The sequence below is a fragment of the Triturus cristatus genome, chromosome 9 (assembly GCF_964204655.1).
Source record: "Triturus cristatus chromosome 9, aTriCri1.1, whole genome shotgun sequence".
Lineage (NCBI taxonomy): Eukaryota > Metazoa > Chordata > Amphibia > Caudata > Salamandridae > Triturus > Triturus cristatus.
Genome location: NC_140592.1, coordinates 170,910,950 through 170,937,892, shown reverse-complemented (window position 1 = coordinate 170,937,892; position 26,943 = coordinate 170,910,950). Strand labels below are relative to the sequence as shown.

At 49.7% G+C, this 26,943-nt stretch overlaps 1 protein-coding gene across 10 annotated transcripts in view; it reads right to left on the bottom strand.

Annotated features, from left to right (window-relative positions):
- SLMAP (sarcolemma associated protein) overlaps positions 1–26,943 on the bottom strand; it is a 1,011,035-nt gene that overhangs the window by 91,055 nt on the left and 893,037 nt on the right. For all 10 annotated transcript variants that reach the window (XM_085624675.1, XM_085624673.1, XM_085624676.1 and 7 more), the window contains one exon: positions 22,887–23,058. In XM_085624675.1, coding sequence (XP_085480801.1) covers positions 22,887–23,058 — 172 coding nt within the window. The remainder of the gene's footprint in view (positions 1–22,886; positions 23,059–26,943) is intronic.

Sequence of the window (26,943 nt, the reverse complement as noted above, 5' to 3'; positions counted from 1 at the left end):
AAGGATGCTAAATAAACAAGCATTTCCAACAAATGTACAAGCATTTCAAACAAGACCTATTTCATGGTATACAAAGGTGGACAACGGGGAGGCGGGTGGGCCAGTGAAGAATCCACAGGCAGATATTGTATCCACCAGAAAAAGCGTTACAGAAGGTAAGTAACTTGTTCTTCTGATGGATACATCTGCCAGTGGATTCCTCACCTTGTGAATAGATTCCCACAGCAGTCCCCACTCCCGGAGGAGGGTGTCCACCTTCCTATACCAGAAAGTCTTGCAACACAGAGCGCGCGAAGTGGCTTTCCCTCCTCACCTCAGAGTCCAAGCAATAATGCTTTGCGAAAGTATGGAGGAGTTCCAAGTCACGGCTTTACAAATATCTGCCACAGGAACACCCCGGGCCAAAGCAGATGTAGAGGCTTTAGCTCTAGTCAAATGAGCTCTAATGCCCTCAGGAGGAGTCTTACCAGCCAGGGCGTAGCAGATCTTAATGGCAAGGATGATCCATCTCGATAGTGTGCGCTTGTGCAACGCTCTACCCTTCGAATGACCAACGTAGCCAATGAAGAGTTGATCATCTAGACGAAAGTCCTTAGTCCTGTCCAGATAAAAACTCACAGCCCTCTTCGGGTCCAGGCGATGGAGTCTTTCCTCCTCTTTGGAAGGATGAGGAGGTGGACAAAAAACTGGGAGAGTAATAGACTGCCCCAAATGGAACGGAGTAACAACTTTTGGCAGGAAGGCAGCCATGGTCCTAAGAACCATCCTTTCAGCATGTATTGTTAGAAAAGGGGGTCTAGAACTAAGAGCTTGGAGCTCACTCACCCTCCTTGCCGAGGTTATGGCTACAAGAAACACCACCTTAAAGGACAACAGCCTCAAAGGACAGCTATGTAGAGGCTCAAATGGGGACCCCATCAGAAAGGTTAAAACAAGATTAAGGTCCCACTGAGGCATTACAAAGGGAGTGGGAGGAAACATGTTTGTAAGGCCCTTAATAAACTCAGTACAACCAGACGTTTAAACAGCGACGGCTGATCCGGAAGGCATAGAAAAACCGATAAGGCCGAAAGATAGCCCTTGACCGTGGCCACAGCACAGCCCTGCTGAGCCAAGGAAAGAGCAAACTGGAGCACATTAGAAAGATGGGCTTTTAAAGGGTCAAAGGACCTCTCTCCACACCACTTAACAAATTTAGACCACCTGTAGGAGTAAATGGACTTGGTGGAGTGTCGCCTGGCCGATAAAATAACGTCCACCACATCAGGTGGGAGAGAGAAAACTCAGGTTGCCCCGTTCAATCTCCAGGCATGAAGGTGTAAGCTCTGGAGGTAGGGGTGTAGAACCTACCCCTCCGACTGCGAGAGGAGGTCTGCCCTCAGAGGGAGACGGAGCGGAGGGCACGAGGAGAGGTGGAGAAGATCTGTATACCACACCCTTCTTGGCCAATCCGGGGCGACCAATATGACTTGGGCCCGGTCTTGGCGAATCTTCCTCAGAACCCGAGGAATCAAGGGTATGGGAGGAAACGCGTAAAGGAGTTGTGAGCCCCAATTCAACTGAAACGCGTCCCCCAACGCTCCCTGCATCGGAAACTGGAGACTGCAGAATGACAGGCAGTGCGCGTTCTCGTGAGTGGCGAACAGGTCCACCCGAGGAGTCCCCCACGTCCGAAAGACGTGACTAACCACCTCCGGAGGGATCCTACACTCGTGATCGGTGGAGAACTGCCGACTGAGACTGTCCGCACGTACATTCAACACCCCGGCCAGATGATTTGCCATCAGACAAATCTGATGGTCCTGAGCCCAGGACCAGAGATGCAGGGCCTCTCTGCAGAGACAAAGAGACCCCACTCCTCCCTGCTTGTTGACATACCACATCGCGGTAGTGTTGTCCGTCAGGACTTGAACAGACTGACCGCGAAGGGAAGGGAGGAAGGCCTTGAGCGCCAAACTAATCGCCCGCAACTCCAGAAGGTTGATGTGAAGCAACCTTTCCTGTGGAGAACAAAGACCCTTGATCTCCAGATCCCCCAGATGAGCACCCCACCCTAAAGTGGAGGCATCCGTTATCACTGTGGCCACCGATGGAGGCAGATGGAAGGGCTTTGCTTGCGACAGATTGCCCTCCACGCTCCACCAAGATAGATCCGCTGCAGCTTCTCTGGAGATCTTGATCGACTCCCTGAGATCTCCATTGTGCTGATACCACTGCTTGCGGAGGCACCACTGGAGCGCCCTCATGTGCCAGCGTGCATGGTTGACCAACAGAATACAGGAAGCGAACAGACCGAGCAGGCGAAGGACCTTCAGAACTGGAACAACCACTCCATTGTGGAATAAAGGGACCAGCTCCTGAATGTCGAGAATTCTTTGTGGAGGAGGAAATGCTCGACACACAGTAGTGTCCAGTACCGCCCCTATAAACAGGTTGCGTTGAGAGGGCACCAGGTGAGATTTGGGCACATTGATCGAAAAACCCAAGTCGAATAACAGCTGAGATGTTACCTGCAGATGATGCTGCACCATCTCTGGGGACTCTGCCTTCAGAAGCCAGTCGTCCAGGTAGGGGAAAACTGGAATCCCCGACCTCCTGAGATGAGCAGCCACCACTGCCATCACCTTTGTGAAGACTCGAGGTGCGGTAGTAAGAACAAACGGGAGGACCGCAAACTGGTAATGTTGCGACCCAACCGTAAAACAGAGATACTTCCTGTGCGACTTCAGGATTGGGACATGGAAGTACGCGTCCTGCAAGTCGAGCGACACCATCCAGTCTCTTTGCTGCAACGCTTGAAGAACCTGCGCAAGGGTCAGCATCTTGAATTTCTCCTGTTTCAGGTAAAAGTTCAAGATTCCGAGGTCCAGTATTGGACGCAATCTGCCGTCCTTTTTGGGAATCAGGAAATACTGGGAGTAGCATCCCTGACCCCTTTCCTGCTCCGGAACCACCTCTATTGCACCCTTTTGAAGCAAGGCTAGAACCTCTTTCTGAAGGAGAAGCAGATGGTCCTCTGAGCAGTAACCTTGGCAAGGAGGGTAAGGGGGCGGAAACTCCCGAAAGGGAAGGGCGTACCCAGTCTCTACGAGGTTCAAAACCCAAAGGTCTGTCGTAACAGATTTCCAACCCCGTAGAAAGTAGGACACACCCGACCCCCCACAGGTCTTACATGATCCGGGGTGGGGGATCTAGGGCTCGTTCCCTGATGCCTCATTGGGAGCAGAGGAGGAGGAAGAAGAAGAGGGGTTGCGTCCAGAACCTCTCCGACCCCTTTGTCTCCCTCTATAGGATTTATAGAGGGGATTCTGCTGTTGTTGCTGCTGCTGCTGTTGCTGCTGAGGCTGTCGGTAGGAGCGAAAAGATGTCCTTCCAAAGCCCCTAAATTTTCTAAAAACAGAACCCTTTGCAGGAGCTTGCAGACCCAATGACTTTGCTGTTAATCTGCTGTCTTTAAATCTTTGTAGAGCAGAATCTGCCTTTTCACCAAACAACTTCTGCCCATCAAATGGCAAATCCACTAATGTGGCTTGAACATCCGCGGAGAATCCCGACGAACGGAGCCATGCCTGCCTTCTTGCAGCTATGGACGAGCCCATAATCCTTGCCACCGAATCCGTCGTATCCAATCCCGACTGGATCACCTGTCTGGCTGCGGCCTGAGTGTCCGAAACCACCTCCAAGAAGGACGCCTTATCGCCCTCCGACAGCTTAGGGGCCAAAGTCTTCATTGAGTCCATCAATGCGTGCACGTAACGCCCCAGCAAGCACGTGGCATTGGAAGACTTTAATGCCATACTCCCCGAAGAGAAAGTCTTTTTAGCAGCCTGGTCCACCTTCTTAGACTCCCTATGTGTGGGAGACTGAGGGAAAGCCCCCGAAGCATGCTTCGAGCAGGATGCCTGCACAACTAGGCTCTCAGGAGACGGGTGTATAGATAGAAAATCCGGATCTCCAGGCGCCACCCTATACATTCTTGCCACCTGTCTGGAAACCGCCGGACACGAAAGTGGTTTCCGCCATACCTCCAAAACAGGCTCCAAGATGGCCTCATTAAAGGGCAGTAAAGGCTCTGAAGTGGAAGTGGGAGAGTGCAGAACCTCTGTCAACAAGTTCGATTTATACTCTGCCGAGGGCAACTGCAAATCTAACAGCTCTGCAGACTTTTTGATAACAGTATGGTAGGGAGTAAGTTCTTGTGGAGGAGAGGATCTTGCCGATGTGTGCTCCCATTCTGGGGTGGTGTCTAGGCCACTAGCCTCTTGTATGCCCACAAAATCATCAGAGGATGTGTCCACCTCACCTTCCTCTACCTCTTCTCTGTACCTTCCTTCTTCCAACACCCTTTGGGCCTCCCTTCTCGATCGAATCCGGGGAGCCGGCGTCGACGATGTCGTACGCGGCGTCGGTGGAGCCAGAGGTGTTGGAGTCGGCAGCACCATAGACGGAGACGGCGGCGCCGGATGCGGCGCCGATGAAGGTTCTGAAGCAGGCCGATCCGTCCTAAGTCGTGACGGATCCCCAGACGGCGCCGGAAACTGCCACGAAGGCGCCATCGGCAGAAAGGGCATGAAGGGGTCCTGAGCATAATGCTGCGGCACCCCCAACGTATAAGCCATGGGACCCACGGGACCAGTTGGTGCTCTGGATGGGAAGGCCGCCCTATTAAAAATACCATACATGGCATTTAAGAACTGAGGAGAATCAGTACCTGGAGCAGGAAACTGAGGATAAGGCACTGAACCTGCATCCCTCTGCAGAGTATTTGGCTGCGGCGCCGTAGTGTCTTCCACCGGAGCCATAGATTCTTCAAGCGCCGGAGTCGGTTCTTCCTCCCGTTCCTGATCCGAAACATGCGACTCCACCCGATCCGGAGACGACGCCGGAGACGGCGCCGGGGACTGCGCCGGTGAACGCTCTGGAGCCCGCTTCGGAGACAGAGAACCTCCCGGAGTCTTAGAGGGAGAAGGAGAAGGTGAAATGTCCTTACTCCGATGACACCGAGGTGAAGTCGACCTCGACTGCCTGCTCTTCGAGGACCGGCGTCGTGATGAGTGTTTTCTTTGTTTATGATGTCTCCTTGACTTCGACGACCTCGAAGTCGACGACTCCGCCCTCGATTTCTCTTTCTTTCTCCCTCTCTTCTCCTTACCGATCTTCGCAATAAACAGCTTGGCCTTTCTTTCCTTAAATGCTTTAGGATTCAACCTCCTACAGCATGCACAGTCTTCGACGTCATGGTCTGACGAAAGGCACCACAAACAGTCCTCATGTGGGTCCGTCATGGACATATGTCCACCACATTCCCTACATGGCTTAAAGCCCGACTTCCTCGTCGCAGACATTACAGAATTTCGCCACAGAAACACCTTACAACTACAAAGTAGCAGGAGTACTGGAAAAAACCGTTGCGCGTCGACGGCGCGGGAAAAAGGGAACTGACGTCATCACGCCGACGTGGGCCTCTTATGGCTCCGGTGACGTCATACGGAGTTGCGAGCGGAGCCGATGTATTGTGACATCGCCCACGTCGACGTGGAGTGCAGGGGAAGAAAGATTCCGTGGAATGCTGGCGCAGGGGATATTCACAAGGTGAGGAATCCACTGGCAGATGTATCCATCAGAATATACTGTTCCCCAATAGGTACAGTGTGTACAGAGTCCACAGTCCCCAGAGATTTGGCAGAGGCTAAAGTTAGATATAACCTTACTCTCTAAAGCGGTAGCTTGGTCGAGCAGTAAGGCAGTATCAGAGGACAGTGTAAAGCATTTGTTGCACACACTCGGTCAGCAAATGGTCTCACACACTCAATAACTGAACTCTAGACCAATGGTTTATATATAAAAAAGATATGCTTGTTTTATTTTAGAACCAACATTAGGTATTAAAATATACTTTCCCAGAATGAGATGCTTTATATAAATACTTTTGCAATATGCAATTGGCTTTTGTAGAAAGTTACAAGTGGTTGCAATAGGCAACACACTTTTAAACAAAATAATGCATTGAGTTCAATTGAAGTTTCAAGTTATTTGCAATAGATTACTTTTAGGATTACTTTTGGAATTCCAGGACTGGATCCTAGATTCAGTCCTGGGTCAGTACTTAGAAACAAGAGATAAAAGTTGACTTAGTTACTGTTATGATTTTTAGACAATATTTTGCTATTTTAAAAGTTGACACTTAGAAAATAGTTCATAGAAAACAGTCAATGATTCCCTATGGGAGAAAATCCAGTACTGGGTGCCTAGACTCAGTATTGGGACCTTTATCCAAAACAGGTAAGTAATTACGTTTTCATAATTCATACGATTTTTAAAGAATATTTAAAGTTTGCAGAAATCGACACTTAGAAGAAATTTCACAGAAAAACAGTCAATGGTTTCCTATGGAATAAAATTGAGTTACTGGTAAGTACGGTTGTGAATATTTTTCAGAGTCAGTGCTGGGCACCAAGATCCAGCACTGGGAGCTCACCTAATAGCAGGTGAGTATTTCCGTTTTCGTTACTCGGTTGATTTTTGGTGAATATTTTAGGTTTTGAAAAGTCCACACCTAGAAGAAATTTCAGGAAAAACCAGTCAATGTTACCCTATGGAGAAAATTGAGTTATCTGCTTTAAGGTAAGTACTCGACTGGCAGAGTTAAGGTTCTAGGCATAGACTCAGGGGTCACCCAGGGTCAGGTAGGTACAGTTGTTACACCCTCAGCAGCACAGGGGCAGCCGGTGCAGAGAGAGTTAGGCCCAATGTTTTCCTATGGGAGGCAGGGCGCCTTTGGTTGGTGGCTGCTGGCTAGCAGGCCACGCGGCTTTGGGAGCTGGGCTCCTGGTCACTTGCTCAGGGCAAATGGGGAAGTAGATAGGTGTAGAGGTTACACTGTCAGGGCCACTCAGGCGGCTGGGTGCAGGGTGCTTTTGAGCCTTCCGGCGCTCAATTGATTTCAATGGGAAAGCTCCGGTTTAGAAAAAGACTGCAAGCTCGGGGACGAAGATTCTTCAGGTGCCACCACCACTTCGAGAGGTAATTTGGGTAGTTGAAGGATAGGTAGGTACCCCGGAGTTGGGCACAGGGGGCCGCGGGGTGCCTTTTGGTGTCGGGAAATCTTACCCTCTGTTGATCGCGGTTGGGGGGGGTGGCACCTGGTTCTGAGGCTGCAGGCGTCTTCAGGAGCGTCGAGGGAAGTCCTTGGGTGCCGGACTCGGGGTCACAGTCGCCGTGGGGTTGTCCTCGTGGTCTTTGTTCACTCCGGCACAGGCCAGGCTTGGCGGGTGCAGAGTGTGAAGGGTTCACGGTTCCGGGCTGATGCCAGGGATTAGAAGTAGATTTTGAGTAGAGCCTCTACTCATGGGAGTCCCAGGGGCTTAGAGCCAAAAGGTAGCCAGGTCCTCCGGGGTTTGTGAGGTTGCTGGCCTCAAGAGATGCCAGGTTGTAGCAGGAGTATGTTCGAGGGTTGACCGGCCGGTAGGGCCGGGGCCAAATCAGTTGGTGTCTTCCTCTTCTTAGCAGCTGCGGGGCAGGTCTTCTTTCTTCTTGCTCTTCTCTGTATTTCGGAATCTGGAATCTAGGGAAGGAAGGTTCAGGGTGCCCCTAAATACTAGATGTAGGGGCGTTACAGGTAGGTGAAGGGCAGGGACCAATGGGCCTCTGTCCTGGGGTGGGTGCACCCCCTGTACTGCCTCTCTCCTGTGGGAGGGGGTAGTAGCCTAGTCCTGATTGAGTAGGGACTCCCATCTTCAAGATGGCGAGCGCCCGAAGATGTGCTTCACCTCGCCTCCCCCACCTGAGGGGTGGGGTTGGCAGGCTGGCACATCCCCTGTCCTTATTTGGGGTTTCCGGCCAGGCTTCCCACCAGAGTGGGGGTTGCCAGTGGCCTGGGGAAGCTCACAGATGCAGCATGCCTTTGAAGCTTCCCCCTGCCCATCCTGGGGGAGGAGATTTAGCACCTCGCCCAGGATGTGCATTGTTGCAGGCCCAGGAGAGCAGGGGCTCTCCTACCCAGGGGTCCGGCAACATGTCTGCTGTGTGGCAGCCTAGGCAGCCTCCCAGACCAGACGTGGATTGTAGGTTAGGTTTCAGGGGGCATCTCTAAGATGCCCTCTGGAGTGCTTGGTACATTAAATCCCACACTGGCATCAGTGTGGGTTTAATGTGCTGAGAAGTTTGATACCAAACTTCTCAGTCTTAAGTGTTGCCATTATGGTGCTGTGGAGTTCGTGTTTGACGAGCTCTCAGCACCATGTACTCTTAAATGGCAGCACTGCACTTACAGTGCCTAGGAATGGACCTGGGTACTGTAGGGGCACAGGGCTCATGCTCCTGTGTCCACACCACTGTAATAGGGCACCCAGCTAGAGGGGTGGCTGATGTATGTCAGGGCAGTGTAGGTGGTGGGCATGGCACACAGCGATGTGTGCCATGTCAACTCTTTGTTTTGTCTTGTACCCAGACACTCAGCATGCAAGAGCAGTGTGTGTGTTAGGGTACAGGACCTCTAAGGGTGGCACAATGAGTGCTGCAGCCCATAGAGGCCTTCCCTGGTCACAAGGCCCTGGGTACCTAGGGTACCATTTACCAGGGGCTGACATGTGGCCAGGGTTTGCCAAATTGGGTTTTGGCTGTTAGGCAGTTTATAGGGAAGGAACACAGGACCTGGGCACCTGATTGGCAGGAACCCAGGGCATAAGGAAAAGTGCATCAGCTATCAGGCAAAAAAGAGGGGGGTTACTGAAACAGAAACCCACTTTCTTACATTGCCACGGATAATTCAATCGCTCTGCCTAGCGAGTCAGTCGCATCCAGTTCGCAGCATATGTGAACTTCACTGCAACCCTGCCATCAGCAATAGTCTTGGTCAGGATGGCTCAGGCGTCTTCTAAGATCATAAGCAGCACATACACAATCGAGACCTAGAACGTATGGGTGTATCGGCTCAAAAGGTATGCAGTGTTCACAGACCACAGTGCCAAGCTGACGTAAGAGAACATACTCTTACCAAGGATATTCAGTCTCCTGGAATCCCTATCCGGTGGAGAGGTACGGAGCACACTAGAGTTGACTTTGAAGGTGAAGGCCTGAACAACCACACTCTACCAGATGGGGTGCTGGGTGAGGAAAACTGGGTCCCCAGGAGCGGGGTGATGGTGGCAAGCAAATGTCCTGTGCACAGGAGCCCCTTTACAAAGCTTATCCCCGGCCCGAGCAGGACATGTGTGAGGGTTATATTGAATGGGAGGAGCGGTTGGGAGGGGGCAACCTTTGGATAAAGCACCTCTGTTAAGATGTTTGTCTTCACTGTCACCGAGGGCAGCTGAAGGTCCAGCACTTCAGTCGCCCTCTAAACCACCATGCCAAAGGAAACCTCTTCCTCCATAGCCACCGTACGAGTAGTGACCAAGCCAGTGTCTGGTGAGGTATCCAAACCGCTGGCATCCATCATTTCCTCATACCAATTGTCCACTGGCTCATCAAAGGTCGGTTAAGGTAACCATAAGGGTCCCCTCCCAATAGTCTCCCTCGCCACACTTGTCAAATGAAAAAAGCACTAAATCTGGCTCAGAAGGTCTGGTTCCGGCTGGCGATGGAGTTGGACGATGCCCATCCAGCTCTGTGTCAGAGTCTATGACGATGGGTTTGGCATCACCGTGGGGAGTTGAAGGAAAGGGGACAACGGCACTGAAGTGGGCTCCGAAGGTGGTTCCTGGTCTCAAGGGTGTAGACGCCCAATATTCAGTACCAGATGCAAAAGGGCCAACTGGCGCAGAGGGCGGACCGGCTGGCGGAAATCCAGGCAGTGCTTCGCCAAAACCCATGGGGCTTGCAGGCTCTTCAAAGGGCTCAGTCTGCCTGAATAGGAGGTGCATGGCCTCATAAAACTCCTTGAGTTGGGGGTGAGGGGTGGGGCATGAGGGTGACCGATCTGGCTCTGGGAAACTCTAGAATGCAAGGAACAGAGTGGACCCAGGAACAGGCTCCACAGAGGATGCATGAGAGCGGGGCCTCTCGACTTGTGATGTTCCCAAGCCCAGTCCAAAAATTTGGATCGGTGCAGAGAAGTCGAAGAGCACTTCTACTTCTTGATTGTCTTAGATTTTTTGTGGGACTTACCCAATGATGAGTTTGACCGGAAAGACTAAATGTAAGAGCCAACGGTCCCAGGACATCCCGCGCGACCGGGGTCATGAAGTCATCTGACACCTGGCGACCAGGATCTTCATAGACAACTCTAAGAACGCCTTTTGGGTTTATGGCATGGCAGTCCTCATAGGTCTTGCAGTAGTAGCCTGGCTCTAAGCACCAAAGACAATCCAGGTAAGGGTCTGTCAGACATCTGCCTGTCACAGGACCGATACAGAATAAAACTCAGTTTATTGGGAGACACCATGAAACACTGGGAGACAATGTCATGGTAAAAAGCTTTGACAGAATGCTGAAAAAAAGGTCAGTCAAAAAGTGAATGGGAGTAGCTCTCTCCTGAACTTTGCTGACTGGCATGGAATGAAAAGAACTGATGTGAGCGTGCTGGGATGAAACCTATATTGGTCTGACACATCACTTCTGTCTGGCACAGATGATGCTGACAATGCTGCACCGACCGATGCCACCGACTGATGTACAGTGGTACTACTTGAAAAATTTCCAGATTCAGCCTGACCCCAGGGGAATATTCTAAAGTAAGGAATCTGCGGCTAGAAGTCTATCAGATAGGAACTGACATCAGCGAACAAGAGTAGCAGCTATATGTAGCTCAGGTGTACTATCCAGCGCTGGATGGGGTCGAAACAGAGCTGCAGGACACCACCCACAGACGAGTAAGGGAATTGCTGAAAAAAATGTCCATATCCAGTCTGGTGCCTGAAGGTATTCACTAAGTGACAAATCTGCAGTTAATAGTATCCATCAGAAGATCCTGTATAAGGGGAATTCTCTGCACCGGCCTCACGTGTGATTTTTGCTTGTTGATGGGGAACCCTAAAGATGGTCGTCTGCATGTGATGAGCAACTGACTGTAACAAACTTGCTTCAACAGCCAGTCCTCGAAGTATGGGAATATGAGCACTCCAGTAGTACGAAGATGTGACACGACTAACACCACCAGGTGAGGTCAAAGGACAGGACTGTGAACTGAAGGTGGTCCTTCCCGAACACAGAGGGAAAAAACGCTTGTGGGACTGCAGGACAGGTACATGAAAGAACATGTCCTCCAGATCCAAGGACACCATCCTATCTCCAGCATCTAAGGTGGAGAGGACTTGGACCAGAGCGATTTGAAGGAAGGTGTTCAAGAAACTAATGTCCAAAATCAGCCTGAGCCTACCACCTTTTTAAGGCACCAAGTAGTAACAAGAATAGCATGTATTGCTTTATACTTCTCAGAGAGAAGCCAGCCCCTCTGGAGTCTGCACTGGCCTGTCTGGAACCAGTGTATTATGTGTCAAAGGACTGCAGGTGCAGCCCAGTGGTGGAGAGGGACCAGACAGAGGTATAATGGTGCCTGTCAGTGCCACAACAGGACCCGCTGGTAGAAGTCTAATTGAGGGCTTCAGTGGAACCATGAGTGTGAGAAGTTGGCCTGATGTATGATGTCACTAGTTATAGTGTACACCTTATATCAGTCCAAATACCCTTATGGTGATTGGTTGTAAAGTCAACCTTATAGACCAGCTATCCTAGTGGTAGCATGGACAAGAGCAGTCTTAGGCTAAACTCTGAATGGCATGTGAAGCCAGCTGTGATACCATATATAATCCCTTGAATACCAAATGAAAGGACACCACAACAGATATATATATAAAATAAAGTGTATTTATTCTAAGCAAACCCTCAGCACTCTTTATGAGATTAGAGGTAAGTACAACACAGTCTTATTAATGCATACAGTAAGTCACACAGGTAAGTAATACAGTTAGGCCCTAGGGGCCACGCAAACCATATACTAAGTAAGTGGTATAAGAACCACTGTCACGGAAATAGAATAGGCCTAGGCCTAGGGAATCGCTGGGGCTACACTACACTAGCGTTAGTTAGGAAGTGGGAGGCCCACGGGATTCGTGTGCAGAGTGGAAACACTCACGCGTAATGCGTAAAAGTCAATAGCAATGTTACAGTTTAGAAATAGATAGATTTAGGACACTTCCGGAGTAGCTAGGAAGTTGAGACTTGAAAACTAGACACTAGGATAGTCACTATCCTGATGAGCACCGGAGTACCCAAGTTACCTAGCCCACAGGCTGCGGGTGCATAGGGGTGAAGATGCGTCGTTTTCGTCGTCGACTCCTATGGATGCCTGAAGAAAGATGCTGACAGGCAGTCAGTGAAGAGTGTCCGGTGGATCCCAAGGCTGGGATCAAGAAGAGAAGAAACCTGCAAGCAGAAGGGACAGAGTCAAGGTCACTAGCCAGTGACCACGTGGAACCAGGAAGGAACCAGGCGATGTCGTGAAGAGTTGCAGGTGAAGGTGAAGCTTGTCGCTGCAGCCAGGAGGACCAGGAAGCGTCGAGGACGACCAGGAGGCGAGCTGTCCCACGAAGGCTCTTGCTGTCGGCGGCGTCGAAGTTGGACTAGGACTCACCAAGCCTTGGCAAGCGGAACCCACGAAGAACAAAGGACTTGCTTCTGGTGCAGACCAGGAAGGTCTGGGGTGCTTCTTCTTTCCAGAGAAGCGGGAGCCAGTCTGGAGGAGCCAAACCAGCGCAGAAGATTTCAGGGAGCGTCGTCACAAAGGCCACTAGCCAGCGGGCAAGCAACCGGACAGACGCGGCAAGCAGGAAAATGCTGAAGGGCCCCACGCAGGACTCGTGGAGTGTGGGGGGCTGATCTTCGGTGCAGATGGTGCTTGGGGTTGGGGCTTCTCAATCCCCGGTGCACAACTTCGAGGGTACCTCAGAAGCTGCGCTGTAAGTTACTAGCCACTTTTCCCAGGTAGCCGGTCCCACGTCGCTCGTCGCCTCCACGGATCTCAGCTCTGCTGCAGATGTGGATGAGGGTCGGAGAAGTCTGGAATCAAGGCTCTGGTCGGGCTCTGCAGTCGGTTCCTCGTAGAACGGACGCAAAGCAAAGGGTAGTGTCTTGATGGTGCCTGTTTGCACAGGGTAGCCACTCCTTGGCTACAAGGGAGATTCTTCAGTCTTCTTCTTTCGTCGAATGTCGAAGGTCCAGAGTTTCTGTTCAGTTTTGCAGGTTCAGGATAATCTAAAGTCTTGAGGCCCAACTCCCACTCTTATACTAATCTGGGGGGCTGGGATACCTGCTAGGTCACGCCTTATGGGTGGGACCTGGGAGGGGGTGGTTACACCCACTTCCCTTTGTCCAGTTTCGCGCCAGAGCTGGGGCTGGAGTGCCCCAGCGCCGGTTTGAACTGGACTATGCAAGGAACACCTTGTGTGCCCCAGGCATGTCTCATTCCTTTCAGCCCACCCTGCCCCAATACACTAAAGGCTGTCTGGGGAGGTGCTAGCACCTCCCCAAGCAGGAAACCTATTGTCCAGGCCTCCCTGGCTGGGATCACTCCCAGCTGCAGGAGGTCAGACTTGTGTCGTGGCAGCAGCATCCATTTTGTGATGCTGAGGCTTTGGTCAGAGGCTAACAGTGGAAGTATGATTTTAACATGTCTTTCCCTCTAGAAGGGGGGGATAATATTCTCATGTCCAGAAATGGCATGGGGGTATTATTCCCTAGTGTTAGACACCTTACACGACATGTTTTGATAAAGCCAAACCATAGTTACCATAACCGTCTAAGATTATAAGGCACTTTAAGAGTATATGGTAGGCTATATCATAGAACAGCTATAAGGACAAGGTTCCGAAAGCTGCAGACAGGCTCAGCTCATGCTAGAGCACCATCTCACATGTTACCAAGCACTCTGCCTCCAGGATTGTCAAGGCCTGCCATAGGAGTGACTGATAGGTACACATGTGTCTATATGTAAGTTAGGTATAGGAATACTACACCTAAGCAAGGGGTGATTACACGACCTTGCCCCAGCTGAGTGATCAGCCAGTTGTGTCAAAATGGAAGGCCAGGCCAGGGGTGGCACAATACATGCTGCAGCCCCTGGTAGGCCTAGGGTACACCTATGCCCTGGGTACCTAGGGTACACTGTACAGGGGCCAATAAGGTGATCCTATCCAAATGGGTTATGCACCTAAAGTACATAGTATTAATTTAGAGAGAGAACAGCAGGGCTGTGGGTCTGATTAGCAGGCCCACAGCCACATCTAAGTCGAAAACCAGTAAAGCAAAAGCAAAAAGTGGGGGTGAACATAGAAAGCAGACCCTACTCTCCTACACAACCCCCCCCCCCAAACTTAGGGACATTAAACTAACCTTGACCAGTTGAGTCTTCATGTTCTAAGTGGAAATATCTGGAGAGTCCATCTGCATTGGCATGGTCAGTCCCAGGTCTATGTTCCACTGTGAAGTCCATCCCCTGTAGGGAAATGGACCACCTAAGAAGTTTGGGATTTTCACCCTTCATCTGATTTAGCCACAAGAGGGGCTTATGGTCTGTCTGAATCTTGAAGTGAGTGCCAAACAAGTATGGCCTCAGCTTCTTCAGGGCCCAAACCACAGCAAAGGCCTCCCTCTCAATAGCTGACCAACGTTTCTCTCTAGGGGTCAGCCTTCTACTTATAAAAGCAATGGGCTGGTCTTGACCATCTACATTCAGTTGTGAAAGAACAGCTCCCACACCTAACTCAGAAGCATCTGTCTGGACAATGAACTCTTTGGAGTAGTCTGGACTTTTCAGAATAGGTGCACTGCACATGGCCTGCTTCAGGTCATCAAATGCTTTTTGACAGCTTACTGTCCACTGAACTTTCTTTGGCATCTTCTTGGAGGTCAAGTCATTAAGTGGTGTCACTATGGACCCATAGTTCTTAACAAACTTTCTGTAGTACCCAGTCAGGCCCAAGAAAGCTCTGACCTGAGTCTGGGTAGTTGGAGGAGCCCAGTCCTTTATGGTCTGGATCTTGCTCTCCAGTGGTTGAACCTGACCCCCACCAACTAGGTGGCCCAGGTATACAACCTTGCTCTGCCCTATCTGGCACTTAGTGGCCTTGATAGTGAGGCCTGCCTTTTGCAGGGCCTCTAAAACATTCCTCAGGTGGACCAGGTGATCCTCCCAGGTGGAGCTAAAGACAGCAATATCATCAAGATAAGCTGCACAATAATCATCCAACCCAGTAAGGACTTGATTCACCAGCCTTTGGAAAGTGGCAGGTGCATTCTTCAGACCAAAGGGCATTACCACAAATTGATAATGTCCTCCTGGGGTCGAGAAAGCAGTTTTGGCCTTTGCACTCTCAGCTAGTCTGATTTGCCAGTAGCCTGCTGTTAGGTCAAATGTGCTCAAAAACTTAGCAGCTGCCAGTCTGTCAATGAGCTCATCTGCCCTAGGTATTGGGTGGGCATCTGTCCTAGTGACAGCATTGAGACCTCTGTAATCCACGCAAAACCTCATCTCTCTCTTACCATCTTGGGTGTGAGGTTTTGGCACAAGGACTACAGGACTAGCCCAAGGGCTCTCTGAAGGTTCAATGACTCCCAGCTCCAACATCTTTTGTACCTCAACTTTTATGCAGTCCCTGACATGGTCAGGTTGCCTGTAGATTTTACTCTTCACAGGCAGACTGTCACCAGTGTCCACCTCATGGGTGCACCAGTTTGTCTGACTTGGGGTCAGAGAGAACATATGTCTGTAGGCCTGCAGAACTTGTCTGCAGTCCTGTTGCTGATGGACAGTGAGGCTGTCAGAAAAGACCACACCATCAACTGAGCCATCATCAGGGTTCTGAGTCAACAGGTCTGGGAGAGGGTCACTCTCTTCCTCCTGCCCCTCATCTGTAGCCATGAGTAGCCCCATGTCTGCCCTGTCAACATATGCCTTCAATCTGTTGACATGAAGCACCCTGTGGGGGCTTCTGGGAGTCCCAAGGTCCACCAAGTAGGTGACTTCTCCCTTTTTCTCAACAATAGTGTGGGGTCCAGACCATTTGTCTTGGAGTGCTGCCGGGGCCACTGGCTCCAACACCCACACTTTCTGTCCTGGCTGGTAAACAGTCAGTACAGCCTTTTGGTCATGCCAAGCTTTTTGGAGTTCTTGGCTTGCCTCAAGGTTTTTAGAAGCCTTCTTCATATACTCTGCCATCCTGGAGCGGAGACCAAGTACATAATCCACTATGTCTAGTTTGGGTTGTCTGAGAGGTCTCTCCCATCCTTCCTTCACCAAACACAGGGGTCCTCTTACAGGATGCCCAAACAAAAGCTCAAAAGGGCTGTAGCCAACCCCCTTTTGTGGGACCTCTCTGTAAGCAAACAGAAGGCAGGGTAAAAGGATGTCCCATCTTCGCCTAAGCTTGTCTGGTAATCCTTTTATCATTCCCTTTAGGGTCTTGTTGAATCTCTCAACAAGCCCATTGCACTGTGGGTGATAGGGTGTGGTGAACTTATAGTTAACACCACACTCCTTCCACATTGCAGTCAAGTATCCTGACATAAAGTTGGCACCTCTGTCAGAAATGACCTCCTTTGGAAAGCCCACTCTGGAGAATACTCCAAGCAGGGCCCTTGCCACAACAGGAGCTGTTGTGGTCCTCAGGGGAATTGCTTCTGGGTACCTGGTGGCATGGTCCACTATCACCAGTATGAATCTGTGCCCAGATGCTGTTTGTGGGTCCATTGGTCCTACAATATCTATGCCCACTCTTTCAAAGGGGACCCCCACCACAGGTAGTGGTATGAGGGGGGCCTTTGTGGTGCCACCTGATTTGCCACTGGCTTGGCAGGTGACACAGGAGCGACAAAACTCCTTAGTATCTTCTGACATATGGGGCCAGTGAAAGTGAGGGACAAGCCTGTCCCAAGTCTTGTTCTGGCCTAAATGTCCTGCAAGGGGAATATCATGGGCCAAGGTTAGAAGGAAGCCTCTGAACTTCAGTGGTATGATCAACCTCCTGGATGCACCAGGCTTGGGGTCTCTAGCCTCTGAGTACAGTAGCCCTTCATCCCAATACACTCTATGGGTACCTTGAGCATTCCCTGCAGCCTCAGCAGCAGCCAGCTGTCTGAGGGGTTCAAGAGAGGGGCAGTCTAATTGAGCCTGCCTCAGATCTGCCCTGGAAGGTCCCCCTGTCCCAAGAAACTCAACCTGATCAGGTTCAAGTTCTTCTAGGACAGTTCCTTCAGGGCTCTCAGAATCATCCTCCTGGGAGGGCTGATCCACCACCTGAGGCAGGGGGGAAGGCACAGCCTTAACCCTACTGCTCTTTCTCTTGGATTGTGACTGGTCCATAGTTTCAGGATCCAGCACTTGTTCAGTGTTGCACTTTTTGGCCTGTGACCTGGTCACAGCAAGGACATGTGCATCCATCCCCAGCATTTCTGCATGGGTCCTATACTCCACTTCAGACCAAACTGAAGTTTCAAGATCATTGCCCAGTAAACACTCTACAGGAAGGTCTGAACTAACAACAACTTTCTTGAGGCCAGTTACCCCTCCCCAGGAGAAGTTAACAATAGCCACACTAAGGGAGGTAGTGGCATTGCTAGCGTTGGTCACTAGGTAATTCTCACCTAGTATGATCTGTCCAGGGTCCACAAAAGCAGGTGTCACCATTGTGACACTAGCTCCAGTGTCCCTGTAGGCCTGAGCCATTCTTTGGTTGATAAAAGGTGTCTGTCTGTACTTGCCCAGGTTACTGGGGCCTACAGTAGAGGACAAAGCTAAGTCCCCATCACAGATCAGGACAGCCTGAGTAGGTACTCTGACTAGGCCAGAATCCTCCTCAGTTCCCAGGGTTAACCCTACTACACCCTTTTGCTGGGAACCACCACTTACAGCTGAACTAGGGGGTACAGTTGCCTTAGGGGCAATGGTGGCTGGGGGCTTATCCTTTTTGGTGCACTCACTAAACCAATGTGAGTTGGACTTACAATAGTTGCACCATGGTTTCTTTTGGCCTTCTTTCTTCTTATCCTTTTTGGAACCACCCTCCCCCTGAGCCTTTTGGGGGCCTGGTGAAGACTTCTGGTCTTTTTGTTTCTGCTCATTACCCTTCTGGTCTGCCTTTTTCTGATCACCGCCCTGGTTCTGGTTTTTCTGCTTAACTCTAGTCCTGACCCATCTATCTGCCTTCTTTCCCAATTCTTGGGGAGAAGTCAGATCAGAATCAATCAGGTGTTGATGCAATAGCTGGTTTTGACAGTTGTTAAGTATTTGTTCTCTCATGATCAAATTATACAATCCTGTATAGTCCTTAACCTTACTTCCCATTAGCCAGCCTTCCAGAGCCTTAGTGGCACAATCTACAAAGTCAGTCCAGTCCTGAGTCTGTGTCTTCTGGGTATCCCTGAACAACAACCTGTATTGTTCAGTGGTTAGGCCAAACCCATCAATCAGAGCACTCTTCAGGACAGTGTAATTATCTGCATCCTCATCACTAACTTGAGGAGCTTGTCTCTTCCTTTCTCAGAGAAGGAGAGCCACAAGATAGCTGCCCACTGACTTTGGGGTACCTGCTGTACTTTGCAAGCTCTCTCCAAAGCAGTTATCCATTTGTGGATGTCATCCCCACACTTGTAGGGAGGGACAATCTTGCTCAGGTTTCTATTATCATAGTGCCTGTCTCTATCTCTAGGAATGTTGCTGCCACCAGTGGGTTCTAACCCACTTAACTTTTGTTCTCTAGCCAGAGCAAGCTTCTCTTTGGCAAGGGCAAGTTCTTCCCTCTGAATCCTCAGATTAGCCTCCCTCATTCTGGCTGCATGCTCCTTTCTCTCAGGTGAAGTCATTCCCCTGTGAGAGGAAGCATTAGAGATGTTAGAGACATGGGAATGGATGGATTCCCTTGAAGGGGATCTGTCCCTCCTGCTTCTCTGTGAATGTCTACTTGTGGGTCTGTATGGGGGGATCCCATGCAAACTCCCATGTAAACTTAAGTTAGCCTGGCTAAGTCTCCTTACTTGGCTCTGGCTGTCTACCTCCCCATCTGAAGCCCCATCTGACTCCTCTGTGTTGGGTAGACCCTCCTCTGTGCCTAGGGCACCTTCCTGAGATGCCCTCTGAGCATCATACTCCTCTAGGAGTTGTCTTAACTGAAGGAGGGTAGGGTTTGCACCCTGTTTTATTCCTCTGGAGGTACACAACTGTCTCATCTCCTGGAATGTTAAGGTATCATATCTAGAGGGGATCTTTTGCAGACCTGATCCTCCTTAGAGAGCATCTACTTGATCTACTCTCAGAGACATGATCTAGTGAGGGTGTGGTGTGTGCACCTACCTACACTAGTTGTATCTACTAAACCTTTCTAGTAGTTGTAGTCAGGGTGTGTTATTCCCTTCAACCTACAACTACAAAGTCCAGTAGGACTTAAGTATAATAATCTATGTTATATGTACCTAGACAATATCTGTGTGATCTTTCAATTTAGTATCTCAAGATTACAATGGTATTACAACAGCAAGCTCAGATCCCAACCGCTGCTCACCAATGTGAGAAGTTGGCCTGATGTATGATGTCACTAGTTATAGTGTACACCTTATATCAGTCCAAATACCCTTATGGTGATTGGTTGTAAAGTCAACCTTATAGACCAGCTATCCTAGTGGTAGCATGGACAAGAGCAGTCTTAGGCTAAACTCTGAATGGCATGTGAAGCCAGCTGTGATACCATATATAATCCCTTGAATACCAAATGAAAGGAAACCACAACAGATATATATATAAAATAAAGTGCATTTATTCTAAGCAAACCCTCAGCACTCTTTATGAGATTAGAGGTAAGTACAACACAGTCTTATTAATGCATACAGTAAGTCACACAGGTAAGTAATACAGTTAGGCCCTAGGGGCCACGCAAACCATATACTAAGTAAGTGGTATAAGAACCACTGTCACGGAAATAGAATAGGCCTAGGCCTAGGGAATCGCTGGGGCTACACTACACTAGCGTTAGTTAGGAAGTGGGAGGCCCACGGGATTCGTGTGCAGAGTGGAAACACTCACGCGTAATGCGTAAAAGTCAATAGCAATGTTACAGTTTAGAAATAGATAGATTTAGGACACTTCCGGAGTAGCTAGGAAGTTGAGACTTGAAAACTAGACACTAGGATAGTCACTATCCTGATGAGCACCGGAGTACCCAAGTTACCTAGCCCACAGGCTGCGGGTGCATAGGGGTGAAGATGCGTAGTTTTCGTCGTCGACTCCTATGGATGCCTGAAGAAAGATGCTGACAGGCAGTCAGTGAAGAGTGTCCGGTGGATCCCAAGGCTGGGATCAAGAAGAGAAGAAACCTGCAAGCAGAAGGGACAGAGTCAAGGTCACTAGCCAGTGACCACGTGGAACCAGGAAGGAACCAGGCGATGTCGTGAAGAGTTGCAGGTGAAGGTGAAGCTTGTCGCTGCAGCCAGGAGGACCAGGAAGCGTCGAGGACGACCAGGACCAGGAGGCGAGCTGTCCCACGAAGGCTCTTGCTGTCGGCGGCGTCAAAGTTGGACTAGGACTCACCAAGCCTTGGCAAGCGGAACCCACGAAGAACAAAGGACTTGCTTCTGGTGCAGACCAGGAAGGTCTGGGGTGCTTCTTCTTTGCAGAGAAGCGGGAGCCAGTCTGGAGGAGCCAAACCAGCGCAGAAGATTTCAGGGAGCGTCGTCACAAAGGCCACTAGCCAGCGGGCAAGCAACCGGACAGACGCGGCAAGCAGGAAAATGCTGAAGGGCCCCACGCAGGACTCGTGGAGTGTGGGGGGCTGATCTTCGGTGCAGATGGTGCTTGGGGTTGGGGCTTCTCAATCCCCGGTGCACAACTTCGAGGGTACCTCAGAAGCTGCGCTGTAAGTTACTAGCCACTTTTCCCAGGTAGCCGGTCCCACGTCGCTCGTCGCCTCCACGGATCTCAGCTCTGCTGCAGATGTGGATGAGGGTCGGAGAAGTCTGGAAGTCAAGGCTCTGGTCGGGCTCTGCAGTCGGTTCCTCGTAGAACGGACGCAAAGCAAAGGGTAGTCTCTTGATGGTGCCTGTTTGCACAGGGTAGCCACTCCTTGGCTACAAGGGAGATTCTTCAGTCTTCTTATTCGTCGAATGTCGAAGGTCCAGAGTTTCTGTTCAGTTTTGCAGGTTCATGATAATCTAAAGTCTTGAGGCCCAACTCCCACTCTTATACTAATCTGGGGGGCTGGGATACCTGCTAGGTCACGCCTTATGGGTGGGACCTGGGAGGGGGTGGTTACACCCACTTCCCTTTGTCCAGTTTCGCGCCAGAGCTGGGGCTGGAGTGCCCCAGCGCCGGTTTGAACTGGACTATGCAAGGAACACCTTGTGTGCCCCAGGCATGTCTCATTCCTTTCAGCCCACCCTGCCCCAATACACTACAGGCTGTCTGGGGAGGTGCTAGCACCTCCCCAAGCAGGAAACCTATTGTCCAGGCCTCCCTGGCTGGGATCACTCCCAGCTGCAGGAGGTCAGACTTGTGTCGTGGCAGCAGCATCCATTTTGTGATGCTGAGGCTTTGGTCAGAGGCTAACAGTGGAAGTATGATTTTAACATGTCTTTCCCTCTAGAAGGGGGGGATAATATTCTCATGTCCAGAAATGGCATGGGGGTATTATTCCCTAGTGTTAGACACCTTACACGACATGTTTTGATAAAGCCAAACCATAGTTACCATAACCGTCTAAGATTATAAGGCACTTTAAGAGTATATGGTAGGCTATATCATAGAACAGCTATAAGGACAAGGTTCCGAAAGCTGCAGACAGGCTCAGCTCATGCTACAGCACCATCTCACATGTTACCAAGCACTCTGCCTCCAGGATTGTCAAGGCCTGCCATAGGAGTGACTGATAGGTACACATGTGTCTATATGTAAGTTAGGTATAGGAATACTACACCTAAGCAAGGGGTGATTACACGACCTTGCCCCAGCTGAGTGATCAGCCAGTTGTGTCAAAATGGAAGGCTAGGCCAGGGGTGGCACAATACATGCTGCAGCCCCTGGTAGGCCTAGGGTACACCTATGCTCTGGGTGCCTAGGGTACACTGTACAGGGGCCAATAAGGTGATCCTATCCAAATGGGTTATGCACCTAAAGTACATAGTATTAATTTAGAGAGAGAACAGCAGGGCTGTGGGTCTGATTAGCAGGCCCACAGCCACATCTAAGTCGAAAACCAGTAAAGCAAAAGCAAAAAGTGGGGGTGAACATAGAAAGCAGACCCTACTCTCCTACAATGAGGACCAAATAAAAAGGGCAGGCACACCAGGATGGACTGTCCATGATGGGATAGGCAGACTAGCATTCCTGCAGTTGTCCGTGGCCCACCTACTTATTGCCACAATTATTTTCTGCCTCTTGAAATGGATCCCTCAAAAAGCATGTTTGCCCAGAGAGCTAATTCCACTTAATTTGGTGGATGAATGACTATGTTCACTATCATTAGTAGCCAACATCTTGAAATCATGATCATCACAATTGTAAAACCTACATAAATCATATACAGAAAAGAGTAAAATATGCAATGCCTTCTTTCCTAATTAAAACAAATCTACCAGGAATAAAGTGCCAAGGACTTAAAAGGACCGGTCCCTTTTTGACAAATGTTCCATCAATCCTATCGCAAGTTGTTTAACGTCTATCACATTCCAGAATCTTTTCTCGATTTATTTATTGAGCTTGCTTTCCACTGACCTGGCACAGCAATATTTGTCTTGAAACACAATCAGAGCAATATAAATTAATCAAATAAATATTTAAGCATTCAGGATGGTGTCACTGATGTGAAAGTGGAACCTGTATTCAACAAATTCTCATCATGTAACAGCAATTTATTTTTATTTTACCCATAAAAAAAATCATTCACGTTGTACCTAACTTGCGAACTTACCTTCTCATGTATATCCCTGGTTTGATTCTCAGCCTCTATTAGCTGCGTTTTCAGACTGGATGCCTCCCGCTGACTTTGTTCCTTCAAAGAACCTACTTGATTTTCAAGCTCCTTGCGTGTCGTTTCAAGAACACCGAGATCACTGGTAAGCTGTAAACTCTCCTTCTGGGAACTGTAAAACAAAAAATATAAACCTTACAATATTAATTTATTATGATATACATTGCTGGTCAGGAGTGAACAATTCTGCTGACTGCCTAACATAATTTCATAATCTAACTACATTATTTGGGATCATGGGTAAAGTCACATCGCTTATTTGTCCCAACAGATTTAGCATGGTTCTGTAATATTTGTTAGGTTTGAGGTTGAGAGGTTGTGGGACTTCCTAGACGACTTTGAATGTGATGACGAACATCGGGACGAGCTCCGCAAACAGTACCGGCTCCTTCTACGTGAATGAGACCTCCAGCGTCATGGAGTTGACAGACGCCAGGTGATGAGGAGCTTGAGGGCCCGCTCTCTCAGCATCTTGGGATGCAGGGAATGGCAGTCCCTCACAGGTCTTGGAGTCGTGGTCCTGCTCCAAACACCAATGCACACCAAGTAGGGATCTGTCACCAACGTTGGCCTGTGACGGACGCCACATGGTTTGAAACTAGCTGGTTCCTTAGGTGTCATATCTTCACACAAAGAGAAAAATCTTTAAATAACAAGTTACTTACCTTCAGTAACGATGAATCTGTAAGAGACATATGTTTGGTACATATTCCTTGCCTTAGAATTACCCCCAGGCGTCAGATTGGATCCAGAGAATTTTTTCTTTACAGTAAGCCTGCGCGTCGGTAGGTGAAGCCGGTCAACTCCGCCTCCGTCGTTGGCATTGTGGTCGCCGGGATGACGTTGTGGTACCTACTTAGACGCCGCCCCTGCATGCCGACATCAGTTCTGATACTACTTACCATGACAGAAGCGCAGAGCCATGAAAGACACTGACCACTGGTGAGGAACAACTATGGCCCTGCAACAGAGTCCCTATCCCTAGAAGTCAGTTCACAGAGCGGGGAGGATGGATGGGGCAGTAAGGAATCTATAACTAACATATGTCTCTTACAGATACATCATTACCGAAGGTAAGTAACTTGTTTTTTTCTGAAAAAGACTTAGTTATGTATTCCTTACCTTAGAATAGATACCCCAGCAATTCCATCCCCAGAGGAGAGTCTGCGAACCACATTCACACGAGAAAATCCAAGAGGACAGAACGGGCAAAGTAGCCGTCCTGTCGGACTTGTCCACGCAGTAATGTCTGGTGAACATGTGCGCAGAAGCCCACATGGCTGCCTGGCAGATATCGACGAGTGGAACTCCCCACGACAAAGCAGTGGTTGCTGCCGTAGCTCTAGTGGAATGAGCATGCAGCCCCACCGGAGGTTCCTTTTTAGCCAAAGCGTAACAAAACTTGATACAAAGGACTACCCATAGAGAGATGGTACGCTTCTGCACAGCCCGACCTTTTCTGACACCCACATAGCCAACAAAGAGTTGATCATCCACCCGGAACTCCTTTGTGCGGTCATGGTAGACAACACATGTTTTGGGTCCAGACAGTGGAGTCTCTCCTCCTTGGAAGGGTGTGGAGGCGAGAAAAGGGTGGGCAGAGTAATAGTCTGCCCGATGTGAGAGGGAGTGACTACTTTAGGCAAGAATGAGGGACTCGTTCAAAGCACCACCTTGTCAGGATGGACGGAAAGGAAAGGAGGCTTAGAAAAAAAGAGACTGAAGCTCACTCACTCTGCGAGCAGAGGTGATGGCAACAAGAAAGGCAGTCTTTAGAGTGAGAAGCCTGAGAGGACAGTTGTAAAGAGGCTCAACCCTATTGTTCGCAGACAACACGCTACTGGTGTCTAAAACTTCTTGGGGGGTTATAGTTGCACCTTAAGCTTTTAGAAGACTACTGCGACATCCGGGGTTTAGAGAAAAATAAGTCAAAAACAAAATTCATGACTTAAACCCCCACAAATCCTATAGGGGAAGGCCAACCTTGGTTGGGAGGGGCATCACTGCAGAAAATAAGCACATTTGACAATCGTGGAGTAAAACTATCCGATAAAATGTGCTGGAAACCTCATGTAGCGCAGATGGCCCTGAAGAACAAGTTACTTACCTTTGGTAACTATGCATCTGTAAGAGACACATTCGTTATAGATTCCTTACCTTAGAATTACCCCCAGGCGTCAGACTGGATCAGAAGACTTTTTCTTCAGCAATACCCCTGTGCGTCTAGCGACTCTGCATCCATCGTCAGCGTCGTGGTCGCTGGGATGACGTCGTGGTGACTTAGACACCGCCCTTTCACACTGAAGTCAGTTCTGACACGAATTTCCATGCCAGTAGCGCAGAGCCATTAAAGACATTAACCACTGTTGCGCCACACTAGGGCTCTATAAGGGTGTCCTAACCCTAGAAGTCAGTACACAGAGCAGGGAGGTTGGGTGGGGCGGTAAGGAATCAATAACTAATATAGGTCTCTTACAGATATATCGTTACCGAAGTTAAGTAACTTGTTCATCTGCAAGAGACTATTAGTTGTAGATTCCTTACCTTAGAATAGATACCCCAGCAACACCATCCCCAGAGGAGGGTCTGCGAACCAAGGTCACATCACAAAGTCTTGGAGGACAGAACTGGCAAAGTAGCCGTCCGTGCAGACTTGACAATCCAGGCAGTAATATCTGGTGAACGTGTGCACAGTAGCCCACGTGGCCGCCAGGCAGATATCGATGAGTGGAACTCCCCACGACAAAGCAATGGTTGCTGCCGTAGCTCTAGTGGAATGAGCATGCAGCCCCACTGGAGGTTCCTTTTTAGCCAAAGTGTAACAAAACTTGATACAAAGGACTACCCATAGAGAGATGGTACGATTCTGCACAGCCCGGCATTTTCTGACACCCACATAGCCGACAAAGTGTTGATCGTCCACCCGGAACTCCTTTGTGCGGTCAAGGTAGACAACGCATGTTTTAGGTCCAGACGGTGGAGTCACTCCTCCTTGAAAGAGTGCGGAGGCGAGAAAAAGGTGGGCAGAGTAATAGTCTGCCCGATGTGAAAGAGAGTGACTACTTTAGGCAAGAACGAGGATCTCGTTCAAAGCACCACCTTGTCAGGATGGACTGAAAGGAAAGGAGGCTTAGAAGAAAGAGCATGAAGCCTGAGAGGACAGTTGTGAAGAGGCTCGAAGGGAGCGCACATAAGTTAAGTCAAGACAATATTCAAGTCCCACTGAGGCATTATGATAGGAGATGGAGGAAAGATATGAATAATATCTTTAAAGAGGTGACTTACACTAGGGGACTTGAACAAAGAGGGCTGATTTGGCAGCCAAAGAAAAGCAGAAATAGCTGCCAGGTAGCCTTCAAGAGTGCCCAGAGAAGAGCCAAGCTGGGCCAAAGAAAGAAGAAATAAAAGAACCTCAGAAAGAGGGGCAGAAAGGGGATCCACAGACTTTGCTGTGCACCATGCTACAAACTTATAACATCGGCAGGCGTATACCGTCTTTGTGGAGGGACGCCTGGCTGCCAAGATGACGTTACAGACTTTAGGAGGAAGGTCAAAGATGTCAACTGTCGCCACTCAATCTCCATGCAAGGAGGTGGAGGCTGGACAGGTTCGGTGGAGCACCGTCCCCTGCGGCTGCGACAGAATATACTCCAGAAGGGGTAGTCGGATCGGAGGATCGATGGCCAGGCTCAGGGTACCAGACTCTTCGTGCCCAGTCTGGCGCCACAAGAATGACTTGGGCCCAGTTGCGCTTTATCTTCTTCAGCACTCGGGGCAGAAGTGGTACAGGCAGAAAGGCGTACAGGAGGCCGCAGCTCCACTTGCGATGAAAAGCTGCGTCGAGCGAGTGACGCCTTGGAAAGTCAAATGCGCAGAACTGCTGCCATTGCGTGCTCTCTTCGGTGGCGAAAAGATCTAACCAAGGCTCTCCCCACTGCTGAAAGAGACCTTGCACCACCTCTGACAGAAGACGCCATTCTTGATCCACCAGACACCG